Source organism: Lepidochelys olivacea (genome assembly GCF_965140295.1).
Source record: "Lepidochelys olivacea isolate rLepOli2 genome assembly, chromosome: 22".
Lineage (NCBI taxonomy): Eukaryota > Metazoa > Chordata > Testudines > Cheloniidae > Lepidochelys > Lepidochelys olivacea.
Window position 1 is genome coordinate 21,210,911 of NC_140432.1, and position 23,030 is coordinate 21,233,940.

A 23,030-nucleotide genomic window follows, 5' to 3' on the forward strand; every position below is an offset into this window, starting at 1 on the left:
TGTATAATGGACCATCCTTTTGGCAGGCCACAACTTCTAGAATCATGGTGCTATATAGCATTTTCATTCTCCAAATCTCTAGATTGCCTTCCTTTTTGTGATTTTTGGCTGTTATAATGAAACTTTTGATACATTTCCTCTGCACTCCGTTTTTAACTCCCTGCATGCTAAACACTGAACTCTTAAAAGTGAGTGTCTTGGCCACTGTAAGCTTCTCAGGCTAAGTTGCTGAACTCTTTGAACTTGCTGTGCAAAATTTCCTTTTTTTCGTACAGTTAAGGTAAGAAGGATCCATGTCATGCTACAGAAAGATTGAATACAGAACCAACTTACTAGAACAGTGGTTGTAGCATAGGATATTGAACATGTCCATTTGACTGCCTATATGCATTCCTTTTAGAGCACTGAGCCACTTTTTATGCCAAGGAACTCCAATATGAGAGTTCCGAGAACAGAATACGTTTTGTTCCTTGTTTGTATATAATTGTAAAATGAGATGGGTGGCTTGAAATCACATAATTGCATCTGACTTTTATTTTATTTGTGCCTTTTCTTCATAGGAACATAGCTGCCATATTGGGTCAGTATCTGGGCAGGATACAGCCCAGTATCCTGTCTCTGACAGTGGCCCATACCAGCGCTTCAGGGGAGGATACAGAACAGGGCAATTCTGGAGTGATCCATTCCTGTCTTCTGTCAGTCAGAGGTTTAGGGTCACCCTCAGTGTGGATTTGCATCCATGACCATCTTGGCTAATAGCCATTGATGGACCTACCCTATGGGAACTTTATCCAGTTCTTTTTTTGAATCTAGTCATACTTTTGGCCATCACAACATTCCTTACAATAAGCTATGTGAACAAGTACTTCCTCTTCTTTGTATTAAACCTGCTGCCTATTAATTTCTTCAGGTGACCTCTGTTTTTTGTATTATAGGAAAGGGTGTAAATAACACCTCTCTGTTCATTCTTTTCGTTCCATTAATAATTTTATAGACCTCTATCAGATCCCTCCACCCCTTTAGTAATCTGTTTTCTAAGATGAACAGCTCTAATCATTTTAGTCTCTCCTCATATGAAAGCTGTTACACGCCCTTGATCATCTTTGTTGCTCTTCTCTGAACCTTTTCCAGTCCAACTGTGTCTTTTTTTGAGATCAGGTGACCAGAACTGGACACTGTTTGAAATGTGGGCACATCATGGATTTATACAGTGTCATTATAATATTTTCATTTATTTTCTGTCCCTTTCCTAATAGTTCCTAACATAGCATTAGCCTTTTTGATTGCTGCTGCACATTGAGCTGTTCTCAAAGAACTATCCACAGTGACTCCAAGATCTTTCATGGCTTGTAACAGCTAATTTAGAACTCCTCATTGTATATGTATTTTTGGGATAATTTTTTCCAACGTGCATTACGTTGCACTTATCAATGTTGAATTTAATTTGACAGTTTGTTACCCAGTTTTGTGAGATCCCTCTGTAATTCCTCACAATCAGCTTTGGACTTAACAATCTTTAATAATTTTTTATAGCCTACAAATTTTGTCAAATCACCATTCACCCCCTTTTCCAGACCATTAATGAATATGTTGAACCCGACAGGTCCCAGTACAAATCCTTCAGGGATCCTGCTGTTTACTTCTCTCCATTGTGAAAACTGATAATTTACTTCCTACCTTTTGTTTCATAGTTGTGAAAAAGAAAGAGAAGAAATCCAAGACCAGTGAAAAGAAAGAGAGCCATTCTGGGAAGAACCAAGTGGATTCTGGACAGAAACCAGCTCCTCAGACTGTTTTAGCAAAAGAAGATAATGCCTTGAAGAAGAGCAGTGAACCTGCCCGAAAGCCAAGTGAGGAGAAGAATGAAGAGGGAAATACATCTGTCCCAGTGTTGGAGTCCAAACAGGTCACTGCTTCTGGTGCCAGAAAAACTGGCAAACAGGCACCCCAGCCATTGCAAGTTCCCCTTTGTCAGCCGCCTAGCTCAGGACCACTGAAAAAAGAAGTACCTAAAACCATCCCTAGCGAGCCCAAGAAAAAACAGACACCCCAACCAGAATTAGGTAAATGAACAAATGTAATGAAAATAATCAGTCACTTGTTCAAAAACAAACTAAAAACTAGATTATTTTGTAACAACTGAGAGTCTTGTATATTGAATATTAAACATCATTGAACAGTATAAAACTGGAAAATATTTTATATACTGGTGGTATCACTCTAAAATGTTTTGGGAGATGTTTGTTATTTAAATTGAATTTCTTTACATTAAACTTAATATGTGTGTAGGAAGGGATAAGGATGTCTTATCTTTATGTTTGAGTTTCCCATTCAAACCCTGGTAACCTTAAAACAGAGTTTTATAGTGTTTAGTTAAACTTTTGTTATTATCCATAAGTGGCACATCACAGTAGAGTGAATGTGCTAAACAAAGAAGAGAATCCCTACCTGAAAAAGTGTAGTCTAACAGATATGGACTGTTACTATATGGGCAGTTTTGGGGCAGTGTGTCAGCATTGCATATGTTATGCTCTGGGGAATCAGGTGGGTTTTCAGGAGTGTTTTGTGGGGAGTGCATGTTTGCTGTGTTGTTTAGGAGGCTGCTTAAAGCATAAATGGTGGTGTCTAGTCACTAAAAAGAGATAAGGGAGCAGTTGGGAGTAAAGATTGGGCAGATCAGGGAGCAAGACCTAAAATATCTTTTCTTCAAGTGCATTATTTCTCTTCTGTTTCCTGGAAGTGGTTATTCATTCCAAGATCTAAATATGTCATTTTTCTTTCCTTCCCTAGGCATAGAGCAAAGCAAACAGAAGAAAGTTACTCCCCGTCCAAGTTTCCCTGTGAAACAGAAACCAAAAGAAAAGGTGAGATTATTTTTTTTACTACATATTCAGCAAATTACAAGAATTTCAAACTTATTTTCTATTGTCAAATACCGGTGTGCAACCCTAACTTACCTTGTTGTGGGCTTTTCATGATTAGGTAAAGTTATTACTGTGAACAGCATTTTTAGAATTAAACCCAACCAGAATTAAATTCAGTTTCTTACCCCTGGAATGTCAATCTAAAACAGACTTCAATTTGATTGCTATCATGTTTCTGGATCCTTTTAGACACTTTTAAAGGAAGAAGTTTCCATTACGTGTCCCAAGGGCAGAGTTTGCGGCTTCTTACCCTCCAGACAAGCCTTACAGATGTAAAAGGCTCCTCCTACCTCCATCGTATGAAGTCCGCAAAAGACATGACATGCATTTAAGACATAATTGTTGCATGTCAACTTGTTTGACTAAGAAATCTAAGTAACTGCAAAAATGAGTTCCATTTTAACTAACAAAATATGAACAATTTTAATTTTTAAAAACAAGCGTGATGTTTCCTTTGAAAAACAAACGAAACTGCCCATTTTTTAATTCCATTTAAAAAAAAAAAATGGAAAAATTTGTGTAGACATTGATTACCCACAGAGCTGCCACACCATAGTAAGTTAAATATCAGCATTACAACAAGCATAATTCTGGGTATAAAGTGCTCTAAAAAGGGTTTGCAAAACTGATCATCTGCTTCCACTTTCTGTAAGAACCTTAGTTCTGAGATGCACTCAGTCTCTTTGTATAAGAATTATCAAAGATTTGTTTACTCTGGTCAGTCCTTTCTTAAAATAGTTATTTTGGGTTGGAATAAATGCAAATGTCTTTTCTTTCATCTTTAGGAAAAACCTCCTCCAGTCAACAAGCCAGAGAACAGCACACTAAATTTGCTCAGTACTCTGTCAAATGGAAGCAGTTCCAAGCAAAAGGCACCTACGGATGGAGTCCACAGGATCAGAGTGGACTTCAAGGTAAAGGGGTCAAATTATTATAGAAATATTTTGAGTGTAATTGGCTGTAAAATAAACATTGGAGCTGTTTTTTCCCTCAGGAATACTATTCTTGACTTTTTAAGTTAGTGATGTACTGTGGTATGCTCTATCCTAAGATGGTATCAATAGGAACCTCAGTATCTCTCTGAAAAGTTTTTCTGCTGTTGGAAATTTTTCCATCTTCTTTATTACAACATCAGTGTTGGATGAAGAGAGTATTAGAACTTTAAACAGTAATTCTCAATCTGAGAGCAAGAATGGATGGACAGGAGTAACATTGTCAAGGAAGTAATTTCATCAAGGTGGAACTGTAAAACCACGACAGCTACTTGAGTCAAGAGAATTTGGATATTCTGTTAATCCTGTGTTATTCACAGCAGCACTGGGATATGTTTGGGAGTTTAACAGTTGAATTTTGCATCTTTTTTTTACATTAGTCACTTATATAACATAATCATCACTTTCCTAATCCACCCTGGGAGTGGTGGTCTCTCTTCTCAAGCCCCTCAAGAAAAGTTTTAAAAGCAGAGGGTGTACTGAGGTCTTTTATATTACTTAGACTTCATACTTTTATAAAATATATTACAGTAAACTGTGAAGTATGGTCAGATTAATTAAAACAGAATTGTGAATATTAGTGTATAAAGTACACCTTGTGATATGTTGTTCTTATATTCACTTACTAATACACAAATCTGTCAGTTACAGTGGGTCCACTCATTAGCAAGAATTAGTAAGATGTGATTTCTGTTTTTAATTTATGTTATATTACTTGGACCTAAGGTATAAGTTTTTAAATGTTTTGAAACTGAAGCTGCTTAGGTACGCTGACTAACAGCAGTTGTGCAAATGTTGTGCTATACTTTTTTCCTATTGGTGCATTTTTCTTTTGTGCTTGATGTACCCTTTTGTGCTTTCAGGAGGATTGTGAAGTGGAGAACGTTTGGGAGATGGGTGGGTTAGGCATTCTGACCTCGGTACCTATCACTCCCAGAGTGGTCTGCTTTCTCTGTGCCAGCAGTGGACACGTGGAGGTAAAGCATCTTGTTCTGCTGTTGATCTTAGAATGTTTACAGGCACCAAAGTATTCAGCAATTGTGTATGCATTTCCTTTTTTGTGAAATCATGTAAAATGAGGAAATTCAGGCTAGAAGCTGTAACTCCATCCTTTGCTAACCCCGTTGTGTCCCACAGTATCTAAACACAGGGTATACAAAATCAGCTACTGTTTGAAGAGTTCTGTAGTCCTCCAAAAGAAGTGATCTGATCTATGTTAGGTATTAGGGTAACGTTTTTAAAAACACCTAAGTCCCGTTTTCAAACATGGCTTAGGAACACAAATCTCATTGAAAGTCAGTGAGACTTAGATGCTTTTGAAAATTTTGCCTCACAGGTATCTCAGCCTGTTCAAGGTTGCATGCAGTAGGGGATATGTTTGTCCCTGAAAAAATGCCTGTCGTGCTTTGTGACCACCTAGACACAACAGGGCACCAGTTGAAACTTCTGAGTAGGGCTGTCAAACGACAACAAAAATTAATCGTGCAATAACTTGCGCTGTTAAACAACAATAATAGAATACCATTTATTTAAGTATTTTTAAATGTTTTCTACATTTTCAAATGTATTGACTTCAGTTACAACACAGAATACAAAGTGTACAGTGCTCACTTTATATTTATTTTCGATTACAAATATTTTCACTGTAAAAAAAAAATAGTATTTTTCAGTTCACCTCATACAAGTACTGTAGTGCAATCTCTTCATCATGAAAGTTGAACTTACAAATGTAGAATTAAAACTGTTTTATTTTTGAATGCAGTTTTTTTTTCTGCAATGTAAAATTTTAGAGCCTGCAAGTCCACGCAGTCCTACTTCTTGTTCAGCCAATTGCTCAGACAAACAAGTTAGTTTACATTTGCAGGAGATAATGCTACCTGCTTCCTGTTTACAATGTCATCTGAAAGTGAGAACAAGCGTTCAGATGGCACTCTTGTAGCTGGCGTTGCAAGATATTTACGTGCCAGATGTGGTAAAGATTCATATGTCCCTTCATGCTTCAACCATCATTCCAGGGGACATCTGTCCATGCTGATCATGGGTTCTGCTTGATAACAATTCAAAGCAGTGTGGACCGATGCATGTTCATTTTCATTATTTGAGTCAGATGCCACCAGTAGAAGGTTGATTTTCTTTTTTGCTGGTTTGGGTTCTGTAGTTTCCTCATTGGAGTGTTGGTCTTTTCAGACTTTTGAAAGCATGCTCCACCCCTCGTCCCTCTCAGATTTTGGAAGGCACTTCAGATTCTTAAACCTTGGGTCGAGTGCTGTAGCTATCTTTAGAAATTTCACTTTGGTACCTTCTTTGCCTTTTGTCAAATCTGCAGTGAAAGTGTTCTTAAAATGAACATGTGCTGGGTCATCATTTGAGACTGCTGTAACATGAAATATACGCAGAAGCGGGTAAAACAGAGCAGGGGACATACAATTCTCCCCCAAGGAGTTCAGTCACAAATCTAATTAATGCATTATTTGTTTAACGAGCATCATCAGCACGGAAACATGTCCTCTGGAATGGTGGCCAAAGCATGAAGGGGCATACAAATGTTTAGCATATCTGGCACGTAAATACCTTGCAATGCCAGCTACAAAAGTGCCTTGCAAATGCCTATTCTCCATTTTCTGGTGACACTGTAAATCAGAAGAGGGCAGCATTATCTCCTGCAAATGTAAACAAACTTATTTGTATTAGTGATTGGCTGAACAAGAAGTAGGACTGAGTGGACTTGTAGGCTCTGAAGTTTTTAACAAAAAAAAACAAACAAACAAACTACATTTGTAAGTTGCAGTTTCCTGACAAAGAAATTGCACTACAGTAGTTAGAATCATAGAATCATAGAATATCAGGGTTGGAAGGGACCCCAGAAGGTCATCTAGTCCAACCCCCTGCTCGAAGCAGGACCAATTCCCAGTTAAATCATCCCAGCCAGGGCTTTGTCAAGCCTGACCTTAAAAACCTCTAAGGAAGGAGATTCTACCACCTCCCTAGGTAACGCATTCCAGTGTTTCACCACCCTCTTAGTGAAAAAGTTTTTCCTAATATCCAATCTAAACCTCCCCCACTGCAACTTGAGACCATTACTCCTCGTTCTGTCATCTGCTACCATTGAGAACAGTCTAGAGCCATCCTCTTTGGAACCCCCTTTCAGGTAGTTGAAAGCAGCTATCAAATCTCCCCTCGTTCTTCTCTTCTGCAGGCTAAACAATCCCAGCTCCCTCAGCCTCTCCTCATAAGTCATGTGTTCCAGACCCCTAATCATTTTTGTTGCCCTTCGCTGGCCTCTCTCCAATTTATCCACATCCTTCTTGTAGTGTGGGGCCCAAAACTGGACACAGGACTCCAGATGAGGCCTCACCAATGTCGAATAGAGGGGAACGATCACGTCCCTCGATCTGCTCGCTATGCCCCTACTTATACATCCCAAAATGCCATTGGCCTTCTTGGCAACAAGGGCACACTGCTGACTCATATCCAGCTTCTCGTCCACTGTCACCCCAGGTCCTTTTCTGCAGAACTGCTGCCTAGCCATTCGGTCCCTAGTCTGTAGCTGTGCATTGGGTTCTTCCGTCCTAAGTGCAGGACCCTGCACTTATCCTTATTGAACCTCATCAGATTTCTTTTGGCCCAATCCTCCAATTTGTCAAGGTCCTTCTGTATCCTATCCCTCCCCTCCAGCGTATCTACCACTCCTCCCAGTTTAGTATCAACTTGTATGAGGTGAATTGAAAAATACTATTTCTTTTTATACAAATATTTATAATAAAAAATATACACTTTGATTTCAGTTACAACACAGAATACAATATATATGAAAATATAGAAAAACATCCAAAATATTTAATAAATTTCAATTGGTATTCTGTTTAACAGTGCCATTACAACTGCGACATGGGTGCTTAAAGTGGTTTATAAAAAGAAAAGGAGTACTTGTGGCACCTTAGAGACTAACCAATTTATGAAGTGAGCTGTAGCTCACGAAAGCTCATGCTCAAATAAATTGGTTAGTCTCTAAGGTGCCACAAGTACTCCTTTTCTTTTTGCGAATACAGACTAACACGGCTGTTACTCTGAAACCTGTCATAAAGTGGTTTATGTGTGTGAATTCCAGTGTAAAATATTTCAATGCAAATACTTGTTCTGTGAATTCTAAACCAGAATTAGAAACAGAATAGGGAGCAGTTGGGTTTGGTTGAGAAGTCAACAAAGCGCTTGACATGCTGATGTTTTTCCCCCTTGTAGTTTGTGTATTGTCAGGTCTGTTGTGAGCCTTTCCACAAGTTCTGTTTAGAAGAGAGTGAGCGCCCTCTGGAGGACCAGTTGGAAAACTGGTGCTGTCGTCGTTGCAAGTTCTGTCATGTATGTGGGAGACAGCACCAGGCCACAAAGGTACTAAGAATAACAAATGTGACCATTTTGAGAGTGCTGTTTTCTTTGCCAATCAGTTCACTACTTCCAGGAACTCTGTTTAGCTTAATTTATCTAAATCATTTAGCATAGGACTGGATGTTTTGTGGGCTTAGTATTGGGATAAAGAACCTTTCAGTGCATGTGATAGTATAGTATTGTCATTCTGGTGAATTCAGATTGACTAACTTACATATGACCTATTCCTGGAACACTGAATATTGAATCTAGTGTAAAATGGATTTTTGCATTTCTGTAGCAGTTGTTGGAGTGTAATAAGTGCCGAAACAGCTATCACCCTGAGTGCCTGGGACCAAACTACCCAACAAAACCCACCAAGAAAAAGAAAGTTTGGGTGAGTTTGCTCTGCTTGACTTATGTTCCTTAGGAACTACCAGCCAAAGCTCAAGCTATTCAATCTGCAGATCTTTTATACATGACAGGGTTTCTTACACTATGACAGAATTACAAATTCTATGTATATCCTATTAAAGGATGCTTACTGTTTTAGAAGGTAAATTTGGAAAAAGTTTTATTATTAAAGGCTGGCTTTTGAATGCTCTCATGGTGAATGAACTCTCTAGCACTGTGTGAATGAAGAAGGGCAGGGATACAAGAGGAGACACAAAAAGAAAAGGAGGACTTGTGGCACCTTAGAGACTAACCAATTTATATGAGCATAAGCTTTCGTGAGCTACAGCTCACTTCATCAGATGCATTCAGTGGAAAATACAGTGGAGAGATTTATATACACAGAGAACATGAAACAATGGGTGTTACCATACGCACTGTAACGAGAGTGATCAGGTAAGGTGAGGAAAAAACCTTTTGTAGGAGACACCTGTCTTTTAGCCTTAGTTTGCTCGAGAGGATTCATAATGAGTGCACAGGGGCCAGGGAATTCCCTTATATTAGTAAGTAAACACATAAGTTTCCATTCTGACGTTACTGTCAGTGGACACTGGTATGGTGATGGGTGTGAATGGGATTAATGTGCTAGACTGTTTCTTGTATTTCAGGTTGTTAGCTCTTTGGGGAAGGGACTATATTCCTCTGTACAGTGGCTAGCACATTTTGGATACTACTGTAATATAAATAAAAGTGTTTTATGCTGCTATACCTATGGCTTTGTCAACTTTCTACATTAGCCCCTCATCTAAAACAAGAGGTTGTACAGAATGTCTTAAGAATTTTGTACTTGCCAAAACCATGGTTTTTGTTTTTTTTTTTTTTTTTTTTTTTCAAATTAAAGAGAGGTTTGAGATTAATTGTACCACAATTTCTAATGGCAAAAGTGCTAGACTGAAGCATATTTTCTGTTGCATGGTCAGCATTTTACCATAAGGAGGGAAGCATCTTCTCTGCTACCGAAGTTGTCTGAAGTGAGGGAAATGCCTAGCCATAGAACATGGACCCAAAGATGCATATATATGGGATTTTATACACACATCCCCCCGCTGTTAAATAATAAAAATTGCGAAATGGATCTTTAGAACCGTCAAAAGATAGCAAAGATGCTAACTCCTGTCAAATCTCTGTGTCCCCTCTTACAGATCTGTACCAAATGTGTTCGCTGCAAGAGCTGTGGTTCAACAACTCCAGGCAAAGGATGGGATGCACAGTGGTCTCATGACTTCTCACTGTGTCATGATTGTGCCAAACTCTTTGCTAAAGGTACAGAACGGCTGAGGTTGCAACATTGTTTACGGTGACTATAGTTTGAAGCTATTCTCAAGGGGATCACAACCATTGTAGGGAAACGTTATCACAGAACGAAGTGATGGCCTATGAGGCAGCTGAGCAGTGTTGCTGATTCCAAGCTGTAGTGTGCCACCCCAGTGTCATGGCCAAGAATCCGTGAAATCATAAACCAAGGAAGCTTTTGGTGTGGGAAATCAGGGAAAGCAGGGTTGCTTTTTCCAGTGGTTAGCAAAGAAAAGTCAACACTGCCTCTTAGTGACCGAGTTTGGGACTTCCATATAATAAGCACTATAAATTGTTGCAAGGTTTATTTCAGAACTGTTGTCTAAACTAAAGATCCTTACAGGAGTGGAGAAGAGGGTACAAATAAATCAGGCCGTGACCCTACGTACAGCACTGCATAGGTGCAGCGGAACTGGTACAGCTGTGCCAGGGCAACGCATGCGGTGAAGATGCTCTATGCCGATGGAAGAGAGCTCTCCCGTTGTCATAAAAAAAAACTACCTCCACGAGCGGCATAAGCTATGTCAGCAGGAGACGCTCTCCTGCCAGCATAGTGCTGTGCACATGAGTGCTTATGCTGGTGTAATTTATGTCGCTCATGGGGATGTCATATTCACACCTCTGAGCAACATAAGTTTTGCTGGCATGGGCTGCAGTGTAGACATAGCCTAAAAAACAAATACTTTGGGTTAGGTGACCTCCTCCTCCTCCTCAGTCTCCCGTGTTAGTTCAGGATCTGAATCTAAGGGGTATGGATGATATGGGGAGGGGTAAATGACTAGACCCCTGGTGGGAAATTGAGTTTATCCCACTCTCCAGATTAGCAGGATAGGTTTTTCTGTTTTATTTTGCCTGTAGAAGTATATCTTTTTCTCATTCTCACTTTTCCCTACAAAGCTATCTGGTCAGTCTTTTATTTTGTTACAAGTCTTACAATAAAGGTAAAAATGAAGTGCCTCCTTATAGTGGAATTGTAAGACCCACATGGATTGTAGTTTATTTTTGTAGGCATTCTTATTTTTTCTGTGTGTTGTAAGGGTAGAAGTAGCAGCAGTTTGCATTTGGGCGGGAGGTTTCAGTGGGTTTGCTTCTCAGCAATATAGTAAGTAGCCAGCCAGCCTTTGTGATGTGTATGCAGCAGCTGGAATGATGATTGAAGGTCCTGGCTTATTTACAGGAAACTTCTGCCCACTCTGTGACAAGTGCTATGATGACGATGACTATGAGAGTAAGATGATGCAGTGTGGGAAGTGTGATCGCTGGGTCCACTCCAAATGTGAAAATCTTTCAGGTGAGGCAAACTGTCTTCACTACTCAGCAGGCTTCCCTTGGTCCCTGGGCAAGTAATATGGATATATGGAAACTTTTAATGCATGGGTGTTGCCACTAGACTAAAGGGATCAAATTTTAGACATTTGTCACTACTGGAGTGTCTGTTGAATTAAGCCACTGTGTCTTGTGGGCAGTATTTTAAGAAAAATACTGATCTTCCTACAGTTGAACCCATGTTTGATACTGACAGTTTTCCGCAAATTTTGATATCCTGCTTCACAAGCTACCTAACGTATTAGCACCATAGCTGAGTTTCACAGTTACCCTCTGTGCAAAGATCATAGAATATTAAGGTTGGAAGAGACCTCAGAAGGTCATCTAGTAGTCCAACCCCCTGCTCAAAGCAGGACCAACCCCAACTAAATCATCCCAGCTATGCCTTTGTCAAGCCGGGCCTTAAAAACCTCTAAGGATGGAGATTTCACCACCTCCCTAGGTAACCCATTCCAATGCTTCACCACCCTCCTAGTGAAATAGTTTTTCCTAATGTCCAACCTAGACCTCCCCCACTGCAACTTGAGACCATTGCTCCTTGTTCTGTCATCTGCTACCACTGAGAACAGCCTAGCTCCATTGATTGTTGATGGGAAAGACTGGGGTATGTCTAGACAAAGTAAGTGTGGTATATAGAGTGGGTCCTTTATTTATATATATATATATTGGCCTCTCCCTTTACCCCTCCTCTAGTTACGCAGCTCGGGTTATGTTTGTTATATTTTTTTTGTCTCCAGATGAGATGTATGAAATCCTCTCTAATCTTCCTGAGAGTGTGGCATACACCTGCATTAACTGCACAGAGCAGCACCCTGCCGAATGGCGGCTGGCACTGGAAAAGGAGCTGCAAGTTTCTTTGAAGCAGGTTTTAACAGCCTTGTTAAATTCCAGGACTACCAGTCACTTACTACGTTACAGACAGGTGGGTTCACCTCTGTGTGGAGCACAATTTTATGAGTTGCCCATCTTTGGATTGGGTTCTACTGTTGCTACATGTCTTCTTTGGGAAGTTGATTCATTATACTTGATAAACCACAGTATATGTAATAACGTTTTTATTTTATATGGTAATCTACATAGGTAGACATGAAGGATATGTAATCTTTAAATTAGTGTAGGACAAGTGGTGTTTTAGGGAGAGGGGGAATTTGGGACTTCAGCAGCAACAATGCCTCTCACTGAGGGTGGAGACTTTATGCTTGTAAGAAGTTGTCAGACTTGGGGAAATGAATTTGTGTTCCCACCGCTGATCACCCCCCTTTGCATGTGAACAAGCTGCTACTTGCGCCCATGCTAGGAAGTGTAATAAATTGTAAAAATGCTTGCAGACGTGCAGGAGAATTACCCCTGTGTAGTTCACAAAGCTGGCTTTTATGAATTGGGGCTTGTTGCTGCTTAAATTCAGCAGTGAAATATTGGAATGTATTCATTTTAAGCTCTGCTGCTGAATGATTTTGCTTTCCTGTCCAGACATCATCATGTGTGCGTGTTTTTTTGCCACAGTTCTGGGATAGTCTCCCTTTCGTGCCCATTACAGTTGAACTGCAATAATGGGATAATAAAATATCAAAACTTCCCACATATGCTTATCATTTCCTGGTGAAGTGACACTGTGGAACTACATTATAGGGCAGTGGGAGTTTAGGTCTCTTGTTTTGTATTCCCTACTCTGCCACTGTGCAACCCAGGATAAGTGCCTTCTCCATTCTGCCTCATTTTATCCTTCTGTAAAATGGAGTATGTTTACTTACCACACAGGATGACGATAGGCTTAATTAATGTTTATAAATCACTTTGAGGAACAGCACTGTACAAGTACAAAGTATTATGTGAAGGCAGTGGTGTTCCGCAGGCATGTATTTGTGTGGCTGCATTTCTGAATGGTCTGAAAATTGGTCCAAAACTTTGGCAGCTTGCCAGAAAGTTATTTTGTACAGCACAATAGGTGAGCATGTTATTTTGGATAAAAATGATAGGTTAATGCCTTAAGAAGGAGTCTAAATTAGACACAAAACAGAAAGAGATAATAAACAGGAGGGTGTGAGCGAGGGGCAAGAATAAAGATTGACCGTGAAATAGCAAAGGGAATTATTATTGTAGATTGCACAACATTTTAGTTCTTCGGTGAATTGTTTTATAGAATTTGGTGACCATGTCTGAATGAGGAGTAAGGGTAGAAGTCAGCAGAAGGAATCAGTTTAAAAAGAGACATTTTCCCCATTTATTTTTTTGAGGGGGACGCAGAGCTTTGTCCATTTGAGCCTACTGATCTTACTACTAACATGTGACTGTTTTGTCACCCTATCTTTATTTCTGCAAGAAAAAGTTAGCGTGTTTAAGTGTGACTTACACTCAATATAACGCTGAATATAGAATGTTTGACCTTTTCCTTTTAATGTTAACAGGCAGCCAAGCCACCTGATTTAAATCCTGAGACAGAAGAGAGTATCCCATCCAGAAGTTCTCCTGAAGGTCCAGATCCTCCTGTTCTAACAGAGGTCAGCAAGCAGGAGGAGCAGCAGCCTCTGGACCTGGAAGGAGTGAAAAGAAAAATGGATCAAGGAGGTTACGCTTCCGTGGTATGTCAAAGTTAGGGGGTAACATCTCCTTCTTGTTACAATTGCTCAGTTATAATAAATACCCTTTTCTGGTGACGATAACACCATCTGTTGTGAAGTAGCTCATAGAATGCCTAAGTCCTATCTTTATTGAACAAGGGAACTTTAAAAAATATTAAATATTAAATAATATTAAAGGGAAGCCTTTAAAATATTAAATTTACACCATTTTGTTACATGTTCTTTTACACTGAGAAGGCATTTGGTTACAATTGTTACAGTTGCTGGTGGAAAAATCTATAGCCAAGAAAACAGGAGAGGATACCTTTGTGTGTTACTTCTAACTAAATATATGTAGTCCAGTGACTTCATTGATTTTGCTTTCACCTGAGTTCTCTGGAAATTAATTATTCATATCTGGAAAGAAGAAAGTTTTGGGAGCAGTATATGTACAAATGATAATGTAACTGAATCAGCTTGCTCTGTAGGGAACCAGCATTGAATAATGTGTTAATCTTACCAATTTTATTTTTTTCAGAAGCTTTTTCATTTTAAGATAGTCTTGCCTTTGAACGTATGTTCTATTTCCACTGCAACCACATGCTGTGTGTCTTTAAAATAACCGCAAAACTTGACGAAGACACTGTATAAAACACTTTGATTTTGCTTCTCTCGGTGTTGGGTGAGGGAATGTTCCGCATCACTTAGAAGCAACCTCACCAGTCAGTTCTCAAATCAGTGTGCGACTTGAGGTGTAAAGGGGGCAGGATCTGACCTTTTGAGGAGCAGCATCCCATTCAGTGCGGGCTTACCGTGTGGACTAAGGATTTGGAGATGTCGCAGGTGTGCAGAAGAGGGTAACATGCTGATATGAACTGTGTGTTTTCTTGTAGTTGGAATTTAGTGACGATATTGTGAAGATTATTCAAGCAGCCATTAATTCAGATGGAGGGCAGCCAGAAGTTAAAAAAGCTAATAGCATGGTCAAGTCCTTCTTTATTCGGGTGAGGAATATAGTTTATTTTTAAATGCTGCTTTCTATGTAATGATCTGTTTTTAAAAATAAATAATAAAAAAAAATAATTGTCCATTGATTCCCAAACTTCCAGATTAGCTGTTTGTGCTGCCACTGGAATTCAAAGAGTTCATCACATTCTGTGTACTTAGCTTCTTTCTGGTTAAGCTTTTGGTTGGCTGTCCTTGGGAACTAAGTAGTACCTTGGCAGAGTTCTCAACTTTAATGAAGTCTTCTTGACTAACCTGAGATCTGCACATTTCCTGTGGATCTTGGATGAATTTCTTGGATCTTTTCATTAATATTTTCTTATATTCTAATCTAGCATTTTTTTATTTCAGCAAATGGAGCGTGTTTTTCCATGGTTCAGTGTAAAAAAATCCAGGTTTTGGGAGCCAAATAAAGTAACAAGCAAGTAAGTAACTGTTCTGCATCCAGGATCAGCACCCTGCAGTTTGTCAGCTGTCAAAGCAAAAAAGAACAAAACATGCTGTTACTTAATAGTAAAAAAACAATCAGATTCCCAGATGGGTTTATTGGATGCATTTTGTGCTTCTGAAACTGAGAGACTAAAAGCATGATATAGAGCCTGGTTTAGTGTGTGCTGATGTGGTGTGAGCTGCCCTCTGTCTAGCATAGCCTTCATTCTGTGTTTATATCATCCCTGAAGGAAACAGACGACAGCAACACAAATGTTGAAATGTAACTGATTGGTAGTAGTGATTTTAGTTGAGAGCATATACACGTTTTAAGTATTGAAGGGAACTGTAACTGGATACAGACTATAGGTTGTTTACAGTGTCCTGGTCACTTGGTAGAGCCAGGTCTGACAGTTGACTCCTCTTTACGTTTTCAGCAGTGGGATGTTGCCGAATGCAGTGCTGCCCCCTTCACTTGACCATAATTATGCTCAGTGGCAGGAGCGTGAAGAGAATAACCACACTGAACAGCCCCCTTTGATGAAGAAAATCATTCCAGCTCCAAAACCCAAAGGGCCTGGAGAACCAGATTCACCAACACCGCTGCATCCGCCGACACCACCTATCTCTAGTAAGAAACCAGATCCCTGGACAGATGGCCCAAACCCTGGTGTGCCCATCCTTCTTCAAAATCTTGAGAGCCAAGGGGCAGACTGCATTAGCTCCACATAGGGACTTGTACATGTTCATTCTTTTAGAGAACTCTTGGGTGTATTTGAACAATCTGTGAATGGTTTCATGATCTCTTGCAAGTTCAAACCTTATCAAGCAATCAGCATATTTGCTGTTTTGCCAGAGCTGATTGAGGCACTTCCAGGATCCTGGCAGCTCCACTCAAATAAACTGGGCACACGGGCCGACTGTAGGGAGAGGAGAAGAGGGCAGCAGGACATAGGCGGCTGGGGTGGGAGGCAGGGAGGAGAGTGGCAGGGACATGATACAGAAGGCAACCTGAAGTTGCAGAGCAGTGCCAAAGGCAGAAGAAGAGTGGCTCCATTAAAGACACCAGGAGCTGCAAGGATAGACACCACAAGCAAGATCAAAGGAGGTTCCAGTTGGTAATGGGAGCAGCCCTATAGCATGGTACTGTTGCACAGGAAGCCTCAGCCGTTGGGGTGGTGGCTGTCTTTTTTTCATCTTCTTTTCTCTCCCTGCCCATGAGGAGGATTAGGGGACTAGGTGTGAGACCTGACATTCTACTGGTCCCTCTACCTGCCTCTTCTGGGCCAGGAAGAGACAAATACATAGAAGTGCCTGGCCTGAAAGGAGGCTGTGAAGGAACACCTTAAAATAACTTAACCTGAACAGTTGTCTGGGATTCCTCTGCTGAGCCATGGCCACTATCATTTTCATTTCTCCCCAGAAAGTAGCCATGCAGCCCCTGAGGTCTGCCTTACTGACCCTGCTCTTTGGTTTAAAACACTCAGGCTGGTAATGAACGCTGCATATGGTGCTATTTGACTCTTCTACATTTGTGCACTTAAAACTCTTAAACTGAGAAGTTTTCTAAATAAGTATTTCCCTCCCCCACTCTCTCTTTAAGAACCAGTTGCCAGCAATAAACATTTTTTCTTTTTGCTGTAAGGCTCTGATAGAAGCCGGGAGGATAGCCCTGAACTTAATCCACCTCCTGATGTAGAAGACAACAGGCAGTGTGCACTCTGTCTGAAATATGGCGATGACAGTGCTAACGTAAGTACCTACACAGCTTTCTCTCTATAATAGTGACAGACTGTGACAATGGATGTACTTTTGAGCTGCCACTGATAACAGGATAGATGCTGACTGATTTCTCTGTTCATAGTTTAATATTAAAGTATTATTGCTTGCCTTTCTCTTTAAGCCTGGTTTGTTCTGATCAAGAGTGGTTTGGTTTTCATTCCAGATTTTAATTTTTTTTTTTTTGGCATTTTAAGAGTCACCCTTTTGATATGAGTTCACCAAATAATGCATGGAGGGAAATTATGAGCTGCACTCATTTCCGATGATATTTCTGATTCTGGGACGCAGAAAGAAAACCTGTAGATATAAAAGTTTAATTTTTCAGCTTCCAATACCACATTGAGAACTATGGAGCATGTAACAGGTTAAAATTGGAGCTTAACTACTATTTAGGCTGTCCTTTTTTTAAATTGAGATTAGTGCTAATTTGCTAAACTTCCTTTTTGGGTGGATTGAAATCCAGTACAAGTGGAAATCTGCTGAGATCCTTTGTGCATTGCTGTACCTTAGGATAGTGGTTTTCAACCTTCGTTGAAATGTCTAAGATTTTGAAAGGAGTGCACACATCCCGTCAAAATTTTTAGGGGTCTGCAAATGAAAAAAGATTGAAAAGATGAAAAACCACTGTCCTAAGGAATCTTTGAAAAACTACTTATTACATGTTTTTCTTTAGGATGCTGGACGTCTCCTGTACATTGGCCAGAATGAATGGACACATGTAAACTGTGCTTTATGGTCAGCAGAAGTGTTTGAGGATGATGATGGGTCTCTGAAAAATGTACACATGGCTGTGATCAGAGGGAAGCAGTTGGTGAGTATAAGCAAATGTGGCTTGGTTAAGGTTGAGACTGGAGTCCATCTAAAGAATTCTTGTGGGGTTTTTCCCTCCTCTCCCTTCCTATTATTAATCTGATTTCTGATTTTAAGTTTTATCACTGTCTGTAACATAGAGTATGTTCCCCAGCTAGTCCTTAGGCTGGCTGGCATTTGAAAACCTACTTTTCCTCCTGATGCAGTGTGAGCTCCTGGTGTGGAAAAATGTTGGAGACCAAAGGGTTAATTTGCTTGTAATAGGAGGGCAACACTTTATGGACTCAGAATTTTTCAGGGGAATCTCCCATGAACAAATTCTTTGTGAGTTCAGCACTTTAGAACCATGGCTTTTATTTTAAAATAAATAGCAGCGACGAGGGATGTCAATTGCACGGCTAAATGTTGCACTAAAATATGAAATATATAACTACATGCTTCAGAGTAACAGCCGTGTTAGTCTGTATTCGCAAAAAGAAAAGGAGTACTTGTGGCACCTTAGAGACTAACCAATTTATTTGAGCATGAGCTTTCGTGAGCTACAGCTCACTTCATCGGATGCATGCTATATATCAGGGGTTCTGAAACTTTATTGCACTGCAACTCCCTTCTGACAACAAACATTACTACATGACCGCAGAAAGGGGGATTGAAGGCTGACCCCAGCCAAGCCCCAATGCTCCAGGCGGAGGGGCCAAAGCTTGACCCCCACAACCTGGGCTTGGGCTTCAGCCACAGGGCTTGGGCCTGAGCCCCAGGCCCCAGCAAGTCTAACACCAGCCCTGGCAACCCCATTAAAATGGGTTTGCAACCTGAACCACAGTTTGAGAACTGCGGCTATATATAGTTAGGACTTTCTGGTTCATCTCTGTCTCCATTTGCCTTGATTCTAGTGAGGCTTGGGTAAGAGAAAAATGCTATTCCTAGATCAAAATTCCAGGATAACTGGGCTGAAGGGTGTTAGTTCAAAATAAGTTTTTGACTAAGCCGAAATGGCTGCTTGCCATTTGAGGATATTCATAAAATCCAGTGTAGGTTGGTTACTTTTTAGAGCTCTCACGTACAGAGAGAGCCATCATAATAAACTCTGCAAAAGGTTTTTCTAAATTCTGACCAGACTTGGAAAATGGAGTAACCTTCTTATTGTGACACAGTGGCTGCTTTCTTTCTAGAAGAAAGGAAATGGGGCTGAAGGCAATTGCATAAATCCAATTGAAGTAATTTGGCCAAATCTTGGTATTGCATCATTTCTCCCTAAACAATGGTTTTCATATTAAAGCTTCAAAAATAGTGATAAATTGTGCTTGTATTTTGGTCAGCAGCAAGCCCCACAGGAGAGAGTAGTTGCCATTTCTAGGTCAGGGGTGCCCATGAACAACTTAGTTGTGCAGGCTTCATTCAAGAATACCTGTGTGGTTCTTGTCTTGAAGGGTAAGCAAGATGGCATCTCTGTGGATTTTGAGGGACCCAGAGTTTAGGTGGAAATTAATATGTTCTTCAGGGAATTTTCTTTTCTCCCCTGCAAACACAACACCCCCACCCCGTTTCCCCCTCCACCCGCCTGCACATGTGTGCTCTGTCTCCTGTGGATGGGTTTGTGGGTGTGAGCCTATGCAAAATAGCTCATTGTATAATTTTTGACTTTCATTAACACAAGCTCATTCAAAGTCTAAACCCCTTTTTCGGTCTGTGAAAGAAACAAGTGATAGCGACGTGATGATTTGTTCAGAAATGCGTCTTTGTCATTGTTCCACGCTTCGGCTTTGTAGAGATGCGAGTTCTGCCAAAAGTCGGGCGCCACAGTAGGCTGCTGCCTCACTTCCTGCACAAGCAACTATCACTTCATGTGCTCCCGAGCCAAGAACTGTGTCTTTCTGGACGATAAGAAAGTGTACTGCCAGCGGCATCGCGACTTGATCAAAGGAGAGGTGAGATCACACACTCACACCCCTTTTTGTCTAAGGCTTGGGAGAACTAGCAATCAGCATTTTTATTTCTTAAAAGGTTTAGGTGAATGTGTCCTTCATGAGAGTAAGGACCTGACACACTAGTGGGGAAGAGAGGTTAGTGATGTGACTAAGCGCTCTGAACAGGTGGGGCAAGTGCTGTATAAATCTCCACACAGCTCCATCTGAGAGACCAAATCACGTATCCATTGAGCGAGACTGTGTGAAACATGCATAATGTTTCCTTTAAAATTAATATGTTGCTTGGGGGGGGTTTCTTGCTCTAGGTGGTACCGGAGAATGGGTTTGAAGTTCTTAGAAGAGTTTTTGTGGACTTCGAAGGGATCAGTTTGAGAAGAAAATTTCTTAGTGGCCTGGAGCCAGAAAACATCCACATGATGATTGGTAAGGCCTGTGTCTCTTGGCATTTGTTCTGTCTTTTGGTGCTGGAATCTGATCTCCTCTCTCTTCTAGAACTCTTCTTGTTCTCTTTCTGGTTTAGGTTCAATGACTATAGACTGCTTAGGAATTCTGAATGATCTGTCAGACTGTGAAGACAAGCTGTTCCCCATTGGTTATCAGTAAGTACAAACTGTTTCATCATTGAGTAGATCTTACTGTACTTCTTATCAGTAAAGGGCTAGATCCATAGGTCTTTATTCAGGGAAATTTCCATTGAAGCTTATGGTAGCTTGCTTAAGCAAAAACTGCTCAAGAACCTTGGGGTTTGGCTGGAATGACTCCAAATAGTACAGGAAGCATATAGCCTCCGGAGTTTTGAGAAGATGAAAACTGAAGACAGGAATGTGGAGGTCTCTCTCTACATTAGTGACAATATTTATTTTATTTTCTAAATATTTTCCAGGTGTTCCAGGGTGTACTGGAGCACAACAGATGCTCGGAAGCGCTGTGTTTATACTTGTAAGATCATGGAATGTCGACCTCCTGTCATAGAGCCAGATATCAATAGCACTGTAGAGCATGATGAGAACAGGACCATTGCTCATAGTCCAGCACCCCCAACAGGCAAGTTTCTTAAGATACTTTTCTAGCGGCAAATCCTCTGTATATTTTTTTTTTCTTCAACCGCATGGCTCATGATTTTTAGTAAGCAGGTGAGGGATATTCCAAAAAGTGAATTTTTTGTCCTGTGCGTTCTTGGACATAGAACTTGACACAGAATGCACTCTGTGCTGCAGAAGTGTGCTCCAGTATCTTATGATTTTATTTTAAAAAATTGTTTCTCGGACTCATGGTTGCATAGGTAATCTTGGAAACGTGAACCCAAGCTGATGCAGCATTGCCTTCCAGTCTTCAGATAGCCTGAAACAATAGCTCTGGGAGTTGTGAACTGACCCATTTGTCACAGAGGTGTTAACTCTGAAACCGAAATTATGCTTTAAATGTCAATATTGGTAAATATTTCACTGCTGTTAGTTTTAGCAAAATCACCTAACTGCTATGCCTGTTCCATAATTCCAGACTGCTTCCTACTCTTCCACAGATGCTGACAGCCTCAGTTACCTCCTTCCAAGCTGTCAAAACCTCCAGCTTCACTTCCAGACAACTTCTACAATGCAGTTATGCGTTGTCAGTACAAAAACCTGCAGTATATTAAAAACATACACAAAAGGGCGTCTGTCTTATTATTTTAGGCACCTCTGACAAAAATAAAAAACAACCTGAAACAGCTAAATGCACCAACAATCTCCAATAAAATTCCTCTCCTCTTCAAGCCGTACATCCCCAAAAGCCTGAGTATTCAGATAAGCCTTGTATTGCACCTTGAAGATCAACTGAACCTAGTTGTTCTGACCTAGAGTGAGGATAGCTCCCAAAACAATGAATCTCTCTGAAAATATTCTATCACCTTGGGGCTCCAGTTCAAGTCTCTCTTAATCACAACTGTGGCAATATTGCCGAAGAAGAGACTGTTTTTCAGGTAGGCAGGTCCTAGGCCATTTAGATCAAAAACAAATTATATACATCCTTCATTTAAATACAGTTGCCACAGAATTTCAAGTTTTCTGCCCCCAGACTGCTGCAACAGAACCCTTTGAGCCTTGCTGTGGAATTGAAATCAGTCTTGCTAAAGAATACCATGGGGACTTTGACTGTAGTGCAAGTCTATGGACAGAAGGAGACAGTAAGGGTTTGTCTACACACTGTGGCAGTGTGCACTAGACTGGTGTAAATTGCAGGATGATCCAAAGCATTGCTCTCTAACTGCCCTGTGTAGACACAGCTAATGCTTTCTAAAAGGTTCCTAGTGCATGTTAGTACTGTTTCAGAAAGAACTACGTCAGCGGGCACTGGATACCTTTTCGAGTATGTCAGTAGGGTCTACATGGGGCAGTTGGGGCACACCAGAATATATACCCCTCTGGTACGCATTGCTTCACTGAATACCTAAGTAGGTGGTTAGAGCCAAGGCTTGGGAGTCAGGAGGCTTTCTTATTACTATAGTGGCAAAGGTGTTCCTGGGTCTTTATTGACATGTAAAAAAACAAGGTCGTTGCCCCAGGACAAAGTATTAGTGAAGCTGCCACATGGGTGGGTCATAAATTAGTTTTATGTTGTGTGTTTTTTGTCGTAAGTGTTTCAGCTGAAAAAACGTATTTAGGAGAGAGAAATTAGACTATTACTTCTTGAGGATCTAATACAAGATGTCAGTGGTTTTATGTTTTGTTTAAAAAATGTATCTTGACTTCTCTGAGTGAAACTTGACAGCAACAGATGCTCCAGGGTTTTAGTTCTTAATGTCTGAATTTTTATTACTCTTACTCTGCAGCAGAAACTCTATCCAAAGAGAGTCAAAATACACCAGAAATGGTAAACCCTCCATCTCCAGATCGTCCCCTGCATTCTCAGACCTCCAGTTCCTGTTACTATTCTCTGATCGCAAAAGGTCCCAGGGTCAGGACACCAATCTATCCCCTAACACAGCGGTCTCCCGGGTCTAGGCCTTTGCCCTCTGCAGGTATTGTGCTGCTTTTCTTTTGTTGTTTGTTTGTCTGTCTCGTGCTTTGTTTCTCAGAAGTTCTGCTCACTTTAGATGCTCAGTTTGCTTGTTGTGGAGATGATAATGCAAAATGGGACATGAGGGAAGAAGAGAGATTCTGGGGGATGTGCAGGAGAGATTATTTTTCA

At 40.5% G+C, this 23,030-nt stretch overlaps 1 protein-coding gene across 2 annotated transcripts in view; it reads left to right on the top strand.

The window, feature by feature from the left end:
• The window catches only part of KMT2A (lysine methyltransferase 2A), an 88,323-nt gene that overhangs the window by 41,194 nt on the left and 24,099 nt on the right, over window positions 1-23,030 (top strand). The window contains exons 7-26 of one of the 2 annotated variants that reach the window (XM_084611914.1): window positions 1,692-2,063; window positions 2,791-2,864; window positions 3,710-3,838; window positions 4,780-4,893; window positions 8,156-8,302; window positions 8,580-8,675; window positions 9,874-9,994; window positions 11,202-11,315; window positions 12,088-12,272; window positions 13,756-13,929; window positions 14,802-14,912; window positions 15,265-15,338; window positions 15,780-15,973; window positions 16,988-17,094; window positions 17,798-17,935; window positions 19,704-19,862; window positions 20,168-20,285; window positions 20,383-20,461; window positions 20,746-20,906; window positions 22,672-22,860. In XM_084611914.1, coding sequence (XP_084468040.1) covers window positions 1,692-2,063; window positions 2,791-2,864; window positions 3,710-3,838; window positions 4,780-4,893; window positions 8,156-8,302; window positions 8,580-8,675; window positions 9,874-9,994; window positions 11,202-11,315; window positions 12,088-12,272; window positions 13,756-13,929; window positions 14,802-14,912; window positions 15,265-15,338; window positions 15,780-15,973; window positions 16,988-17,094; window positions 17,798-17,935; window positions 19,704-19,862; window positions 20,168-20,285; window positions 20,383-20,461; window positions 20,746-20,906; window positions 22,672-22,860 — 2,856 coding nt within the window. The remainder of the gene's footprint in view (window positions 1-1,691; window positions 2,064-2,790; window positions 2,865-3,709; window positions 3,839-4,779; window positions 4,894-8,155; window positions 8,303-8,579; window positions 8,676-9,873; window positions 9,995-11,201; window positions 11,316-12,087; window positions 12,273-13,755; window positions 13,930-14,801; window positions 14,913-15,264; window positions 15,339-15,779; window positions 15,974-16,987; window positions 17,095-17,797; window positions 17,936-19,703; window positions 19,863-20,167; window positions 20,286-20,382; window positions 20,462-20,745; window positions 20,907-22,671; window positions 22,861-23,030) is intronic. The other variant, XM_084611913.1, reaches the window with a different exon arrangement.